This window comes from Lipotes vexillifer, unplaced genomic scaffold, assembly GCF_000442215.2.
Source record: "Lipotes vexillifer unplaced genomic scaffold, Lipotes_vexillifer_v1.1 scaffold236, whole genome shotgun sequence".
Taxonomy (NCBI): domain Eukaryota; kingdom Metazoa; phylum Chordata; class Mammalia; order Artiodactyla; family Lipotidae; genus Lipotes; species Lipotes vexillifer.
Genome location: NW_006773295.1, coordinates 1758843 through 1776500, shown reverse-complemented (window position 1 = coordinate 1776500; position 17658 = coordinate 1758843). Strand labels below are relative to the sequence as shown.

At 47.9% G+C, this 17658-nt stretch overlaps 1 protein-coding gene across 1 annotated transcript in view; it reads left to right on the top strand.

Annotated features, from left to right (window-relative positions):
• ACACB (acetyl-CoA carboxylase beta) overlaps positions 1 to 17658 on the top strand; it is a 98680-nt gene that overhangs the window by 45121 nt on the left and 35901 nt on the right. Inside the window, exons 19-28 of the mRNA XM_007448226.1 lie at positions 1405 to 1539; positions 3646 to 3792; positions 5458 to 5646; positions 7157 to 7257; positions 8835 to 8923; positions 9016 to 9140; positions 13089 to 13202; positions 13367 to 13480; positions 14060 to 14149; positions 17156 to 17274. Coding sequence (XP_007448288.1) covers positions 1405 to 1539; positions 3646 to 3792; positions 5458 to 5646; positions 7157 to 7257; positions 8835 to 8923; positions 9016 to 9140; positions 13089 to 13202; positions 13367 to 13480; positions 14060 to 14149; positions 17156 to 17274 — 1223 coding nt within the window. The remainder of the gene's footprint in view (positions 1 to 1404; positions 1540 to 3645; positions 3793 to 5457; positions 5647 to 7156; positions 7258 to 8834; positions 8924 to 9015; positions 9141 to 13088; positions 13203 to 13366; positions 13481 to 14059; positions 14150 to 17155; positions 17275 to 17658) is intronic.

Genomic DNA, 17658 nt, shown 5'->3' with positions numbered 1-17658 from the left:
CCCCCCCCCCCCTCACCTGGGCTGTCATCTGCAGATTCCTAAGAGAGCCATGTGTGTGGGGTTCAGCCCCAATTCCCTGCAATATCCAAAGGGAAAAAAAAATCTCAAAAATGTATACGTCCCCAGCAGTGAGTAAGAACCGATGAATGATCATGATACGGACAATTAAAAAGTGATAAGCTGGGCTTCCCTCGTGGCGCAGTGGTTGAGAGTCCGCCTGCCAATGCAGGGGACACGGGTTCGTGCCCCCGTCCGGGAAGATCCCACATGCCGCGGGCCCGTGAGCCATGGCCGCTGAGCCTGCGCGTCCGGAGCCTGTGCTCCGCAACGGGAGAGGCCACAAGAGTGAGAGGGCCCCCGTACACCAAAAAAAAAAAAAAAAAAAAAAAAAAAGTGGTAAGCCAAAAGAAGCAAAGCACTTCCCACGTGGCAAGCACTATTCTAAGCATTTTATCTGTCTTTAATTACCTTCTTTAATCTTCCCAGCAATCATATAAGTTGGACACAAATGGGACCCCCATTTTGTACATGAAGGCACGGGGCCCAGGCAGGCTAAGGAACTCACTCAAGGTCACATCAAGCCAGGATTCAAACCCAGCCTCCATTCTCTGCTGCCCAGGAAAATAGTGATTTTTGTAATGAAAATATAGCAACGGTAGTAGCTGACGCTTGTCGGCCTCCTATTACGTGTCGTCCTGTTTCATCCTTATCAGCGCCCTGTGAGGCAAGACTGTCATTTCCTCCCATTTTACTGTTGGGGAAACTGAGGCTCAGAGAGGGGAAGGCACGTGTGGAGATCACAAAGTGATGGGTGGGAGCAGGGTTCCATCCCAGGCCTGGCTGACTTGGGTGCCCAAGCTGTCAACTTCTGAGCAAAGTGTGGGACAGTCCTGTCAGTGTGCAGCCCACACGTGATAACAAAACTCATCACGTCCACACGGCCAGACTCTCAGACCAGTTCAAGGGGCTGATGACTGTACTGTAATCATGTTCTTCATTCCCCAGGGGGTTTTCTCACTGCCTTTAAAAACCGGAGCTGGTCACAAAATGCACCGCATTTTAGGAATGTGTGTGTCAGTCACCCTACATCATATGATTCATCTGTATTTCTAAGAGAGAGGCCTTCCTTTGGAAATAAAGATCAGTTTTCATGTCTGTAAAATGGGCACAATGAACACCTGCCTCCCTGGCTGGCTTTGCAGATGGAAAAAAATGTATGCCCAGTGCTGTGCCTGGTACACAACAGATTGTGTAAATGCTGGTTCCCTCTCTACCCTCCGCTTGAACTCTGCCCACAGAGTCATTCAATGTAAATGACACAGTCCCTGCTCCAGAGTTACTAGTTTGGGGTGACACAGGCCAGCCCTAGTGGGCTCCATCTAATTTCTTCTTTCTGCAAAACAGGTGATGAAGATGATCATGACCCTGAATGTGCAGGAAAGTGGCCAGGTGAAGTATGTCAAGCGCCCAGGGGCTGTGTTGGAAGCAGGCTGTGTTGTGGCCAGGCTGGAGCTCGATGACCCTTCTAAAGTGCACCCGGTATGTGGCACCCGGCACAGCTACCCCGTGAGCCAGATAGGCTTGTGGCCCCGGCTCTCCTGCCACCACCCGCTCCCAGCAGCCAGCACGACGGGCGTAGGAGTGTGTCTGCCTGTGCTCACATCCTTCTCAGCAGCTTCCCATCCCACTTAGAATAAAAGCCATGTGTTTCCGATGATCTCCAAGACCCCCCTTGAGCTGTGCTCTGCTTTCTTCTTTGGCTTCATCTCCTCTCCCACTACCCCTCCCTTAATCGAATGCTCCAGACCTGTCCCCCTGGGGCCAGCTCCCTCTGCCTGGAAGAACCTTCTCCCAGACGCTTACAGGGGAAGGGTTCTTCCTGTGAATTTTGATGCAAACATCATCCCCCCCCAGTGCGTTATGTAGAGCTGTCAGGTCTCCGTGACATGACATGACTTAGCCTCCTAGAGTAAGCCAGGCCTGCAGGGAGGTGGCTTGCCATCTATGCACGTAATTTTGTTTTCTCTACAATAATTAGTGTATATGCCCAGGAAAAAAGCAAAGCTAGAAAAGCATTTTAAAAAAAAAATAAATCGAGTCTTTTCTTTATTCTATTAGTTTCATTTGTTTTCTTCTTCTTTTCATTATTCTTTTTAGCGGGTTCCCAAAGCTAGAAATAGACTGAGCTTTGTTAGATCACCAGGAAGGTCGGTGCTTGCTTTGTGATTCCTTTTATCCCGGGCTAGATTCTTGAGACAGCGCCCAGCCACAGGTCAGGAGGCTCACAGAAGCCTGTGAGAAAGACAGGCAGATAAGTCTTTGTAATTCAGCTCAGTAAGTGTAGTCAGAGGGACTGCGCTTGGCCGCTGGCCGTGAGGGCCCAGGTGGAGAAGCCAGCAGCAGATTGTGGAGAAAGGAAACCCTCCGGTTAATCTTGAAGGGTGAGAGGAGCCTGCAGGGTTGGGAGTGGAGTCAAGGGACAGGAAGCTGAGGGTTCTGGGCCAGCAGAATAGCATGCCTCAGCTCCTGGGTCCCAGTGCCTCACACAGTTGGTGTTGGGTGGATATTTGTAGAATAAATTAATGACGAATGGATACATTAAGTCAGTGTTGCCCCTTTGGGGAGCTTTTTATTTGGGGATCCTTTAAGGCTAGATGTTTATGATATACAAAAAACATGTACACTTGCATGACAGTTTCCTAAATTTTCACCCTGCTAGGCATTCATCTTTGGGGTTCGAGTGAGACTGAAATAAATAGAAAAAAACAGGAAGATGATCTTGGTTTGAAAGCAAAGCAAAACAAAAACATCTGTCGACAAAAATAATAAACAGTCTTTAATAGGAATAGAAAAGAGTTTTATTTGAACCAAACTGAGGACCATAGCCCCAAAGACAACCTTTCAGATAACTCTGAGGAACTGCTCCCAAGGAGCATTTTTTTCAGCCCAGTTTTGTCTTGTCAGAGCAAAGAACATGAAACAAGTCAGGGATACATTCCTTCAAGGTTTCAAGGCACACACACACACACACACACACACACACACACACAAACGGAACAGATCAGCACATACACAGCGAGTCCATATGGCCTTGGCACCTGGGAAGGGAATCTTATCATCAAAGGAGAACCAGCATTGGCATCCGAGGAAGGGAGGCATTTCATCTTTATTTTTAACATGCACATTCTTTACTTCTGGTCAGTGTATGTTTTCTTTTATAATTCTTTAATAATTAAAGCTTATGTACAGTGTATGTTTGATTGGCTACAAACTGGCTGCTCTAGTTAGCAGGAAATTCAAGTTAACTCACGTAGAAGCCAGAATGACTTCCCCAGATCTCAACATGTGAACATTTTGTTTTCAATCACATCTAATGCCCTCCAAAATTATTTGGGGTACATAATTGACTCTGACATTTGTAAAGGGGAAGATTTGGAAACCTCACATGGGGGTGTGAATGTAACAATTTTAACTTTCCAATACAATGTTTTCTTCTGTTCCCCCCTCCCCCGCAGGCTTCATGATAACTGCATTATGTGTATTGTGTATATTGTGTGTTGGTAGCTCTGCCTCAGCCCTTGGCTTGTATATCTCATTCAGAGGCCACAGTGGCCTTGACCTCTGACTCCTGTGGTGTTCCATCAGGCTGAGCCATTCACGGGAGAGCTCCCCTCCCAACCAACGCTGCCCATCCTCGGAGAGAAACTGCACCAGGTTTTTCACAGTGTCCTGGAAAATCTGAGGAATATCATGAAGGGCTACTGTCTGCCGGAGCCTATTTTTAGCATCAAGGTGGGTCACGTGTGCAGGGTAGGTGTGTATCACACACACGTGCATAGGTCCGTATGAAGAGCCAGAAGATCCCAGAGATCTTTATTGAGGTAAGAAATGAGAAAATGATTCATCCTCTGTTGTTTCTATCAAGGACCCATTCTCAGGAAATTCCTCAGTTTCACTGTAAACATCAGTGTATGTTTCTCTCTGATTATAAACTGTTGTAAAGGTGACATTGCTTTTTGGGGTTGGGTTCAGCTCAGCACTGAGAATGTTCACATAGTAAGTTAAGAAAGGAGTCGATGTGGGTCACCCTCTTAAAGAGACAGCGAGGAAGGGGCTTTGTCCAGAAACACAGCTCTGTTCATCATCCCAGGGTCCCGTTGTCTGTAGAGAAACAAGTCCTCAAATTTTCAGACCTCCGTGAAAGACCCATGCTGCTAAACTCAACGTCAGTAACTGTAAAATTGTGCTACATCACATTCCATCCCAGAAAAGCCAATCACAGTGTTGGTGGTCATAGTAATAACTCAGCCCTTGTCCTGTACCTGCTATGTGCCATCTACTACTCTAAGTACTTGAACCTTATTAAGTCATTTCACCATCCCAACAACCTAGGAGGTAAGAACTGTTATTATTTCCATTTTACAGGTGAGGAAACTGAGGCACAGAGAAGCTACAAAATTTGCCTGGTTTCACCCATGAAGAGGCAAAGAGGGGACTTGAACCCTGGCCCTCTAGCTTCAAAGTCCATGCACTTAGCCCCTAGGTTATGCTGCTTAATTGCTAGAATTACAACATTTTTTGAAGTCTTTGCACTTGCCTGTGTGTGCATGATTTCATTTTTAAACCTTACAACCACGTTATGGGGTTGGCGCCATTATCCTCCCCATTCAAAAACCATCAACAGGGCTTCCCTGGTGGCGCAGTGGTTGGGAGTCCGCCTGCCTATGCAGGGGGCGCAGGTTCGTGACCCGGTCCGGGAGGATCCCACATGCCGTGGAGCGGCTGGGCCCGTGAGCCATGGCCGCTGAGCCTGCGCGTCCCGAGCCTGTGCTCCGCAAAGGGAGAGGCCACAGCAGTGAGAGGCCCGCGTACCGCAAAAAAAAAAAAAACAAAACCATCAACAGTTCTGCCTCCGGGTGAGCCGGAAGCAGTGCAATGCAGCTGTTAAAGAGTCTCTGAGTCTGCCTGAGTTTGCATCCTGGCTTTGCTTCCTACTAGCTGGGTGGTGACTTTGGGTATCTTAATTAACCTCTCTGTGTTTCAGTTTCCTCAACTGGAAAATGCAAATAACGATTATTCCTACTTCGTAGGGTTGTCTCTGAGGATCAAATGAGAACATGCAAATCCAGGTCCTAGAACAGTGTCTGGCACAAAGCCAGTGTCCCACAGATGTTCAGTTTTCCCAGGGCCTGGTGTTCTATCCCCACACCATGCTGGCTGTTTGGATGCATGGAGAGGGGAGTGGGGCCTTCCTGGGTCGGGAAACTGGGTGTTCATTCCGCCTGTGGTCAGGGGGCCATTCTACTCTGGACTGTTCCACAGGCCACTGGGTCTAGATCTTTGGCCACTCAAGTGCACGGGGCCTGGATGGGCTGAGTGTGTCAGCCGCCCCGTGGTGGGCGGCCGTGCCCATGCCCCCAGCACAGCCTTGGGCCAACTCTGTGCTCCCCGCTGCAGCTGAAGGACTGGGTGCAGAAACTCCTGATGACCCTGCGGCACCCAACGCTGCCACTGCTGGATCTGCAGGAGATCATGACCAGCGTGTCGGGCCGCATCCCCGCCCCCGTGGAGAAGGCTGTCCGCAGGGTGATGGCCCAGTACGCCAGCAACATCACCTCGGTGCTGTGCCAGTTCCCCAGCCAGCAGGTGGGTGCTCCCCACCCCCACTCCAGCCCCGCTGGGAACTTGTCTCCCCATCAGTGCAGATGTCCGGTCTCTGATCAAATCGGGCTTCATGAGACCCACTTACAGCCGAGATGCTGGGGGCTGAGAGTTTTCTTCCACGCCTTCTCCGCAGAATCGCAGCATTTCCCCCAAAGCAACAGTTGTTTAGAGGAACATAAACAGTTATTAGGCCTCACTCTGTATAACTCGGCTTCGGAACAGGAGTAAGCAGTTGGTGCAAACAGAGTGAGCGTTTTGCAAAAATACGCTGCTGACACAGTAGAGGACATTGTGAGTTCTTCTTGCCAGTGTGTAGTACTGATTATCCCCCTCTGCTTTGTGTAAGGTGACAATCTTGGGGCTGTACAATATTATTTAAGAATGGAAACCATTCCCAGGTGGTATCAGAAATCTCTAATAATTCTACAATGGCCTCGTTTTGTTCTTTTTTGGGGTTGCTTTTATCAGGCATTTTAAAGGAAATCTGCATTTTGAAGAGCCATCTCTTTTTTATCTTCGTGCCCTCTGCCTGGTTATAAGAGCTGCCTCCCACCATCACCCCACCCACATGTCAGCAATTTGGGGCGCCCGAGGTCAGTGTAAGTCAGTTTACTCCCAGAGGTCAACCTCTAGGTTGGAGTATCGTTCGGCCATAAAAAGGAATGAAATACTGATTGATGCTACCCCAGGGATGAACCTTGGAAACATGATGCTCAGTGAAAGAAGCCAATCATTAAAGACCACATGTTGCCTGATTCCATTTATGTGAAACATCCAGAACTGGTAAATCCATGGAGAAGAGGAAATAGATCAGTGGTTGCCAGGGGCTGGGGGCGGGGGGTTGGCGAGTAGCTGCTAATGGTTATAGGACTTCTTTTGGGGGAGCAGAAAACGCTCTGAAATTGGATAGCGGTGATGGTTGCACAACTCTGTGAATATACTACAAAGCACTGAATTAACTGTACACTTTAAAAGAAGGGGGGCGGAAGATGGTGGTATATGAATTCTATCTCAACTAAAAAATAATGAAAACAAAGCTCTCAAGGACCCCAGTTCAGAGAAAAATACATGTTGGAACCTTCTAGGAATTTGTTATTGATGCAGATTTTTCATTACATGTTTTTTTTGTCGCCACAGACAATATGCCGATCGCATTAAATCGAACTGTAAAAATAGAACCCCCGTGTCCAACACCCTCATGCTCCCTGGGGTTGGAAATTCCCTTCTCCTCTTCCCACAGAGCATTTGTATTTGTGGCGAGGGATGATACAGTGGTGCGTGTCTTTATGTGATTGTTGTCATTCTGAGCTCTTGAGTCCTCAAGCCACGTGTTGAGTGGAATGTGCAGCGGGCCAGAGGGCTTTGGGGCTGGAATTTTAAGTGTTTGAATGCGATCCCCATGGGAGCCTGTGGTGGGTCCTTCTGGTGACTTCTGCGTGGCAACCAGATTGTGTGGTTTGAGTGGCCGGACCTGTCCTGTTTTCCCATGCAGATAGCCACCATCCTGGACTGCCATGCAGCCACCCTGCAGCGGAAGGCCGATCGGGAGGTCTTCTTCATGAACACCCAGAGCATTGTGCAGCTGGTCCAGAAGTGAGTCCTGGGCCCCCCTGGGGGTGTGGTTATCACACTCAGTTATCCGTGTATTGCCCCAGGGTGGTGCTATGGTAAGGGCAGGCTCAAACTGAGAGGCAGTGCCTGGGGTCCGATACCCCAGTTACAGCCCCAGCACAGCCCTTCCTAACAGCAGAACAAAGCAGCACCCTTTACCTCCGTGAATCTCAGTTTGCCGGTCTGTAAAATGGGGATAAAAACACTTCACACACCATAAGTCATTTTGAGCTATGAGCAGATTGATTTTTGTAAAGTGCTGACACATAGTGAGTCCTTGTGGTAGCTTTGATTATGAGACAGTGGGATGAGATGGCTTTATAGGCTGTAAAGGATTATACAGATTATCCTTGCGGTTTTGGGGGATCCTTGCAAAGGAGGAGTTGGCGAAGAATTTGTATTTTATCTTAAGTAGTTCTTGAGCAGGGAGAACTATTCTGATGATAAAAAGAACTGCTTTTTTGCATGAAAACTCTACCCAGCAAGAAAGCTTTGCCTATAAGGACAGAATCCAAACATTCTCAGACTTAACTGAATTAATTCAGCGCATGTTAGCCATGTGCCAGAAACTATCAGAGGTACAGAGGATATAGGACTATAGGAAAATGCTGTCCTTTTCAGGGCGCTCCCTGGCTTATGGGGACTCATACTGACAATGTAGGATCGCAGCTGAGGAAGGAGATTTGAGTTTGGATTCCCCACAAAGTGAGAGTCACAGCTGGATCTGCAGGATCACTTTGCCTCCCTTTGACCGCTAACGCTAACCCATCCTTCAGCAATGGAAATGCCTAGGAGAAATGAACAAATGATAAACGAATCAAATTCCATAGCAGGTTTTTGTGTGTTAAATATAAATCTCAAAGCTCTGTCTTATGTTGTGTTCGTGTGTGTTTTTAAAATCACATCTGAATAAAAGTGTATTTTAGGTTCTTCCTCTCTTTTGTTGCCATTTGGTGATGCTGGGGTGAAGCTGCTTTCAGCTTCCCTAAAACTCAGCATCACATTCTCTTAAAAACTCAATTCCCTGTGTTCTGAAATAGTTTAGGAGAGGAAATGGTTTAAGAACATCCAGGTTACCATTTGGTTTTAAAAGGGAAGTGAAATTTACACAGCTATCTTTTGGTAAATGTCCTTCAAGTTTTGTTTTGTTTTGTTTTCCAGTCCTTTTGTTTTCCGATCTGTCTTTGTACATTGAGTGGTTAATTGAAAATTTTTGCTTTTCAACCATGCATGCAAGGCTGACCCCTTTCAGCATCCCAACTCTGTAAGTGTTTTTCCTTCTCTCTGGGGACGGGCAGGCACCATCCAAAGGCTCAGGCTTGGCCTCTCGTTGGATGTGTGGCCTTGGGCAAGTCACTGTTCTCTCTGGCCTGCGGAGTTATTAGCACAAATGAACTAACTCACACATCCCTCCCAGGCCTAAAGATTAGAGGGAGCAGCCTCCAGTTTCTTCATTAGTGTTTTCTCCTTTTTCAAATCATAAAAGTCCTGGCTGTGGATAACTCCGGCACCCCAGGAAGTGGAGTTGATCACTAAGGCAGCCTTCCCTTCCTCCCCAGGTACCGCAGTGGGACCCGAGGCTACATGAAGGCGGTGGTGTTGGATCTCCTGCGAAGATATTTACTGGTTGAGCACCATTTCCAACAAGGCAAGAGTCGCCACCGCAAGCATTGGTGACAAGCCCACGGGGGCAGGAGGGGCCCCGAGCCTTACCCTACGTGGCCTTTTGTCTCCCTGCAGCACACTATGACAAGTGTGTGATAAACCTCAGGGAGCAGCTGAAACCAGACATGTCCCAGGTGTTGGACTGCATCTTCTCCCATGCGCAGGTGGCCAAGAAGAACCAGCTGGTGATCATGTTGATTGTAAGCAAGAAAAGTCACCCTTTACCCAGAGTGGGGGTAGCTCAGGGCTCCACCGACTTTTTCTGGAAAGGGCCAGAGAGTAAATATATTAGATTTAGCCCAGGATATGGTCTCTGCCCTGACCTCTCAATGCTGCTGTGGCACAGTGTAAGCAAATGGGCATGGCTGTGTCCCAATAAAACTTTGCTTATAAAACTAGGCAGTAGGTAGGATTTGTTGACCCCTGGGGAAGATCATGACTAACCCACAAAGCACCTGCTGTGCCAGGTACTCCTGACATGCTTTAGAGATACTAACTTGTTTAATTCCCTCAGCAGCCCCAGGAGGTCGGTACCGTTCTCATCCTCCTTTGACAGAGCACAGAGAGGTGAAATCACTTTCCCAAGGGTACCCAGCTTATAAGTGCAGAGCTGGGATTTGAACCCACAGCATGGCTCCAGAGTCATGAGCTATGATTAGTCAAGGGGTATTGGATTCCGAGTCTTCTGCTAGGGCTTTCATTTTGCCTTCTTGGTGAAGCGTGGAATGTCCTTGTTCTTATTTCTCCTCCTCCCGGGTAATAATTAGCAGTCCTTTATAGCTAAAGATTTTTTTCCTTGACATGACTTAGAAAATGCAGGATCAGCAGATAGTAGCAGAGGCTTGGGCTTGGCTTGTAGCGGGAAGGGGTCGGCAGATTTTTTTTCTGTAAGGGGCCAGAGAGTAAATATTTCAGGCTTTGGCCATGCAGCCTATGTTGAAACTACTCAGTCCTGCCACTGTAGCGTGAAAGTGGCCGTAGACAATATGTGAATGAATCAGTGTGGCTCTGTGCCAATAAAACTTTATTTACAAAACTGGGCAGTGGGCCAGATTTGGGCCTGGGCTTATAGGGCAGTTAACACCCTAACAAAATGGATTCATAAATATTGATATTTTTGTAAAGAATCATTTAAAAATCTCCTAATGCAGCATGAGATTCTCTTAATCCAGGCTGTACTTGAGAACCACCTGGGGTGGGGGTGGGGGAGCTTTTAAAAAATACAGATGCCCAGGCCCCACCTTTGGTCCATTAACTCAGGGTTTCTGTGGATGGGGCCCAGGCATTAGTACTTTCTGAAGGCTTCTCCAATGGGAAGTTTAAACAGGGACTGTATATTAGATAATAATATTGGTCTAGTGTTCAGTTTTTGGAGTGTTTTAACAGTTCTGCAGTTAGCTGGGGAGAGATCTTTTTTCTCAAGGGGGTACATTCTGAAGTAGGTGGGAAGGATCATGGTGTCTGCAACTGAAAGAGAGAAAGAAAAGAGTGAGAGAGTATGTCTGTGTGTACAGGCATGCACATATGCTTACTAGAAGAGCAAATGTGAAAGTTTAGCAATTGCTGAATCTGGATAATTTTCGATGTACTGATCTCCTGTAGTTTTGAAGTTCTTCAAAATTAAATTTGGGGGACTTCCCTGGTGGCGCAGGGGTTAAGAATCTGCCTGCCAGTGCGGGGGACACGGGTTCATTCCCTGGTCCAGGAAGATCCCACATGCCACGGAGCAACTAAGCACATGCGCCATAACTACTGAAGCCCGCGTGGCTAGAGCGCGTGCTCCAGGGTAAGAGAAGCCACCACAGTGAGAAGCCCGTGCACCGCAACGAAGAGTAGCCCCCGCTCGCTGCAACTAGAGAAAGCCCGCGCACAGCAACCAAGACCCAATGCAGCCAAAAATAAATAAAATTTAAAAAAAAATTAAATTTGGGAGGAAGGATCCCCAAGTGATTGCAATATGCAGCCAGGATTGGGAACTTAAGACCAAGGACATATCTAGTCTTGGGGGGAATTTCATTGCTAAAATAATATAACCCTTTTCTCAGAGTACCTCCTTTGGGTGGAGTCTTTTTAAGTGTGAGTGTCTGTAAAACAAAGGATGCCTATAATTTATTACAGTTCACTCACCATTTGTTCATAGGCCAGGGCTTGGGTCTGTGGGTTATTCTGCTGTTTGCTACGCTTTGTGTACATAATAACTCTCTTTTGGGCGTGAAGTTCTTTAAAATAATGTTCATCAGAGGATGGCCTGGGGAAGAGGACGGCCTGGTGGAATGGCCCCCAGATCAGAGAACTAGGGCACTGCCAGGGGCTTCTTGGTGAAGGAGGCTAAAAATGTTGTAGCAGGTGTGGTTTGGGGGTTATATTATTCTTCTGGCTCTCTTGTTTCCATTTGCTAGAAAATGGTGAGTTCTTTGCACTTGAAGGTATTTGATGCTTTGGAGATTTTGAGCAAAGACTTGTTAATTGAGTGATTACTTGGAAATGAAAATTTTTTGAGTCTTTACAGGGAACCTCATTTCTGAACATCAATTCAGTGGTCATAGGACTTGGCTAATGACAAAACAAAGAAAACAAAACCTGATGCTGTGAACTAAAATATACGTCATGGGACCACTTCACAAAAGTTAACAAGAAAGAGAGTATTTTAGACTTTTGTGTGTAGAGTGTGGTGGCCAGATTTAAAATTTTTTCATACAAAACTTGTCTTGAGTCTTTCCTCTCTTATTTATTTTTTATTACTATCTTTGGCCATGCCACACGGCTTGCAAGATCTTTCCCAACCAGGGATTGAACCCAGGCCACGGCAGTGAAAGCCCAGAATCCTAACCACTAGGCCACAGGGAACTCCTGAGTCTTTCCTCTCTTAGAAAACCACTAGCCTGGTTGTTGGACAGCGCCTGCATTCTGTGCTATCCTTGGAGCCACAGGCTGGTGGAATGATGGAGACTAATGCCACCACCACCTGATAAAGCAAATCAGAATTTGGGAGGAAGAGAAAGTTTAGAATAATTTCCCACGAGATTTCTTCAGCACTGACATGCTATGTGTTTCTGTACAAGTGTGAAATATTAATATGTTAAAAAAAAGTTTTCTGACTGTAAAAACAGTGTGGTCTCATTCTAATTAGGAAAATGCAGAAGGAGATGCGGAAAAGAATGACCCCTGGCACCACCATCTGGTGACCACTTGGAGAACAGCCTGGTGCAAGGAAGTGGGGGTGTGATGCCCAGGCATTCAGATTCCCAGCATTCATTGTTCTGTCTTTGTGGGTATTGAGGGAGTATAAGCTCTGAGCCATTACCAAGCCCTTCTTGCATTTAGGGCATAAGAGGAGTTGCAAAGACCAGTCACATGCGGCCCTGGTCTCCAGCAGAAAGGTCCCTTGTTCAAAAGCAGAGAGGAGGGATGCACATAGGAACCCTCATCCCTCCCTCTTCTGCAAGTTGCACCTCTAGATCTTCTCTCTTGCAGCAAGCCTCCCTTGACCTCTCCAGGCCCTAGATGCTCCCCTCACACTGGGGCTCCTGGAGGGTAGCTTACACACCCTCACCAAAGCCTCCCATGTGGCCTTTACTCTTTGTTCATACCTGCCCCTATTTCCCCTCATCTCTCTTCTCTGAAACTGAGCTCCATAAGTCAGGCAACAACATTTAGAGGAAAGAGGGAGAGGCCATAGCGACAGGAGAGCCCTGGGTTCAAATCTGGCTCTGCCTTGCACGTGCTTGGTAGCCTTGGGGCAAGGCACGTTGCCTCTCGGAGCCTCAGTTTCCTCATCTGTAAAATGGGAATCATGTAGTAACCTGTCAGTGGGTTGGGGGCATTTGAGGAAATGAGTGGAAAGGGTCTAGCTGCTTGCCGGGCCATAGTAAGTACCTGATAAGTGCTGGCCATTAATAGTGATGCAGGCAGAGACTTTGTTGTCTTTTTCTTCATGCCAGGAATTTAGGGCATGTTTTGGGGTGGATGAATGGGAGAGTGAATGAATAGGGGGGTACTTGGTGGAGAGTGGCTAAGCGTATGTGTATCACACTGTGCAGGTTTGCGGGGGCAGCCACCCCCCCACCCCCCTGGCCAAGGGTGAATGCTGGCCTGTTTCCTTCTGGTAGAACAGAGAGCCATTTGGATTTTGTTTCTCTCCCCCAAAGGATGAGCTCTGTGGCCCAGACCCTTCCCTGTCAGATGAGCTGACCTCCATCCTCAGCGAGCTCACTCAGCTGAGCAAAAGCAAGCACTGCAAGGTGGCCCTCAGAGCCAGGCAGGTAGGGTCGCCAGCCGTGGTCCCCACTGTGCATGAGGTCACAGGGTGCCGTTCTTCCCCACACGCGGCCCCCACTGTGCATGTCCCCTCTGCTGCAGGACCCGCCCCTTGGCTCCTCCCCATGAGGATGGCTCACCCCAGCCCCTCTGTTCCCTCCCCCTGCAGGTCCTGATTGCCTCCCACCTCCCCTCCTATGAGCTGAGGCACAACCAGGTGGAGTCCATTTTCCTGTCTGCCATCGACATGTATGGCCACCAGTTCTGCCCGGAAAACCTCAAGGTGAGGCCACCTCCATCCATCCACTTGGCAGAGAGCATACGCCGTGGCCCACGTGGGGCCTGGGGGTGGGGAAGCGGGTTCCCCCTTCCCTCGATGGGCTGGCACTCGGGTGCAGGGCACAGTTGCCAACTCCAGTGGTTTAGTCCAGTGTGGCCAGGGCTGCCCAGGGGAGGCTCTGGGAGAGGTTGAGTCCTGCGGGATGGACAGAGCCTCAGGCAGCAAGGCTCTCCCAGGAGGTGTGAGGTTAAAAATTCATGTGTGATGGAACTTATTGGAAGCTGGGAGCACTCACATGGTTGGGTCATGGCTTCATCTTCCCAGGGCTCCCCCACCCCTAAATCTGCCTCATTCACAGGCTTCCAGGCACCCCCTCCACATCTGGAGCTGGGAGCCCTGGGAGCAGTCACCCCAGAACTGCCTCCATGTTCAGATCTCGTGGGCCTGGGAAATGGGCAACGTTTCGTGGTAACAATACGACCAGCCTCCTTCCCTGCCCCCATCCCTCCTGCTTATCTGACTGCTGGTTAGAACTTGTTAACATTCCCTTTTCCTTCTTTTTCCCCCTTCCATTTCCTGTAGAAATTAATACTCTCAGAAACGACCATATTTGACGTCCTGCCCACTTTCTTCTATCATACTAAGAAAGTCGTCTGCATGGCATCCTTGGAGGTAAGTAGGAGAGAGGCCCCCATAACAGCACCAGTACTGACCGTGCCGGTCCTAACATCCACTGCCCGCCTGCCACATGCCTGACCCTGGGCCACGTGCCTGGCAAACGTGATCTTATCATTCTCTGTACAGGGTAGGTCCTGTTACTTACACCTGTCTCACGGAGAAGAGAACGGAGGCTCAGAGAGGTGAAGCAACTTGCTCAAGGTCACACAGCTAGGAAGTATAGCAAAAACAGGATTCACATTAGGTCTGTCTTAGTCCAGAGTCCTTGCTGGTAAGCCTTGCTGCCTTATGTGCCATTCCAGCCTCCTCCGGACCAGGCACAGGTAAATATGATCCCCCAAGGGCCAAGTCTGAGGCAAACTTTCCAACTCACCCGCCTTAGATACCTTTGAAAGACTTTTCCACTTGGAACTATGAGAGCCGGAAGGAGCCTAGGTGACAGTTTAAGGTGACCTCCCTGTGTGTCAGGCAGAGATGAACACGAGCAGTGGCAAAACCTGGATTAGAGCCAGGTTGTCTGCTTCCGCTCTGGTCTTCCTGAATTCAGGGGCTGAGAGGTGTTCGGTTAATTTCAGGACATCACGACGTTTCATCTGCTCTTTCAGAATCCTTTCAAGTAGTTATGAGATGATGGGTGTTTTCAACTTGACTGTCTTCCCCTGGTGATTTCTCCTCATTTCTTTACCCTCTGAACTTGGAATCTCAGTCCCCTGTGGTGCCCACTCTTCTGCCATCTTTTAGACCCCATGGGTCACCCATCCTGATGCCAGAAGGTTGACTGGGTCTCCATGGAGACCATTTTGGGCTTATAAGCATGTTACAGCCACTGTCTCTGGGCCTGCAATTTTTACCCCTCCCCTGGTTTCAACTCCAAGAACCCCTCCAGGCCCCACTCTTTGTTCGCAGCAGTGAGACCTAATACAGCTCTTAAGTACCTACCAAGTGTTTTCCCCCTGTCTTCAATTTTCACCAGTAATTATTGAGACCTACTGTATTCCAGTTGCTGGGGATACGTTAGAGAATAACCATAGTCTCTGCCTTAGAGGAGCTTCTCTGGCTGGGGAGAGACACACACTCAGTATTTCTTTAATTATACATGTGATAGGGCCACAGAGGGAAAATGCAGGCCGTGATGAGAGTTGCACAGCAGTACTTAACCCTACCAGGAGGTTCGACTCAGATTTCGATGAGAAAGTGACATGAAAGCGTCTGAAGAGCAAGTAGGAATTGGTGGGAGGGAGAAGCAGAGAGATTCCAGTCAGTGGCGTATGCAAAGGTCCAAGCTGTGTGACCTCTGGCAAGTTGCTTTCCTTCTCTGGACTCTTAGATTCTTGCACTTTAGATAGGGATAGTAATGCTGGCCTCACAGGATGAGTAAGCATCAGATGTGAGTATTGATCACCATTGTCACCCATCATCGAAACCCCTGTCCTATTTAGGGGGTCCTATATCTAGGGGTCCTAAGTCAGATAGAAAGCAGCAGCCCACCTTCCCCACTTAATAAAATGCTGAATCCCATTTATTTCTGTTAGTGATTTTTCTAGGATGCTTTCTTTACACGTTCCATCACTTGGTTGGGCAGTTTTATTGAATAGAATCCAACCTTTTCTTCATGACTCAAGATGAACATTGTAAACATAAGGTTTTCACTTGGCCTCTTGAGTTGTGTAGAGTTTTGTCCCCACTTAAAATGTGTCTGGTGCTCCCAGACCATGCCCAGGGTCACTGATTCTCTAGGAAGACTCCAGGACTCAGCATATAGTTGTGCTCACAGTTGTGATTTATTACAGCAAAAGGATACAAAGCACAGTCAGCAGAGAGAAAGGGCTCATGGGGTGAAGGCCAGAGGACATCACACACAAGCTTCCAGTGGTCCTCCAGGCACTTTTAATTCCTTGACAAAGAAATTATGGCAACACATGTAAAAGTTGTCTACCACAGAAGCTCATTAGAGACTTAGCACCCACAGTTTTATTGGGGGCTGGTCACATCGGCACTCTCTGCCTGACACATACCAAAATTCTAAACTCCCAGGAAGAAAACACATGTTCAACATAAATCATACTGTTTGCATAGTTTAGGCAACGTCAACCATTCTTATCTGGGAATGGTGGGAATCCTCCCTAAATCTGAGTTCTTAGTTGCTAGCAAAAGGCCAGCCTTGCAAGCAGGCCTTTCAAAGGATAGCAATTAGGCCTGCTGTGTTAACTTTTGCTGCACAGTCCCTGGCTTCCCTATTCAATTAAAAAAATTCCCAATGCTTAGACTCTAGAACCGTGTGGTCCAACATGGCAGCCACTGGCCACGCATGGCTTTTGAGCACTTGCAGTGTGGCCAGTCTGATTGAGCTGTGCTTGAAGTGTAAGATACACACTGGATTCCAAAGACTCAGTATGGAGAAAGAATTTAAAATATCTTAAGTTTTTAAAATTGATTACATGTTGAAATGATAATGTTTTAGGTATTGGGGATGACTTGAAATGTATTATTAAAATTATATTTAACCTCTTGCCTTTTTTTAAGTATCAACTGGAAAATCTGAAATTGATTTAAAATTGCCTACGTGGCCTGTGTTGTATTTCTGTTGGACAGTGTTACTCTAGAGCAGGGGTCAGCAAACTATAGTCCATGGGCCACATCTGGCCCACTGCCTGGTTTTGTAAATAAAGTTTTATTGGAACACAGCCACGCCCACTCACGTATTGTCAGTGGCGCGAATGTATGCCCCCTGTAGTGGAAGCGTGGAGTCTTAACCACTGGACTGCCAGGGAAGTCCCTACAACAGCAGAATTGAGTAGTTGTGATAAAGATATATTCCACAAAAGCCTGAAATATTTACTATCTGGTCCTTTGCAGAGAAAGTAACATCCTGAAGAATGAGCAAATTTGCTGTTAGCCACCACTTTAGGGATCATATTTCAGGATCGTTTCTGGGACCCTTCAGCCTGAGTTTTCTCAGGTGTTGAGGGCACTCCGTCAGCTGTGCTTCTGTTTCGTTAGGTTTATGTGCGGAGGGGCTACATCGCCTACGAGTTAACCAGCCTGCAGCACCGGCAGCTCCGGGACGGCACCTGCGTGGTGGAATTCCAGTTCATGCTGCCCTCCTCCCACCCAAACCGGTACAGAGTGGTACCCACCTGGGGGGCCAGCTTGTGCTGCTTTTCTCCCTGACCACTGTAGCCCTGTTTCTGGAGGTACCCATCAGGGATGTCTGGGAACTGCTGGGAAGACGTCAGGTGCACCACTTCCCCACCCTGGCATCTCCCCCCATCTTTGTTCTCTCGTCTGTAAAATGGAGATAGCCCAGTGCTTATCTCCGGTAGCCACTGCCCACCTGTGGGATATCGAAATTAAAATGCATTACAATTAAATTAAAAATTCAGTTCCTCGGTTGTACCAGCTGCATTCAAAGTGTGCACTAGCCACCAGCTCACATGTTGGACGTTGTGGTTCTAGAACATTCCGTCACTGCAGAAAGTTGTATTGGACAGAACTGTCCAAGA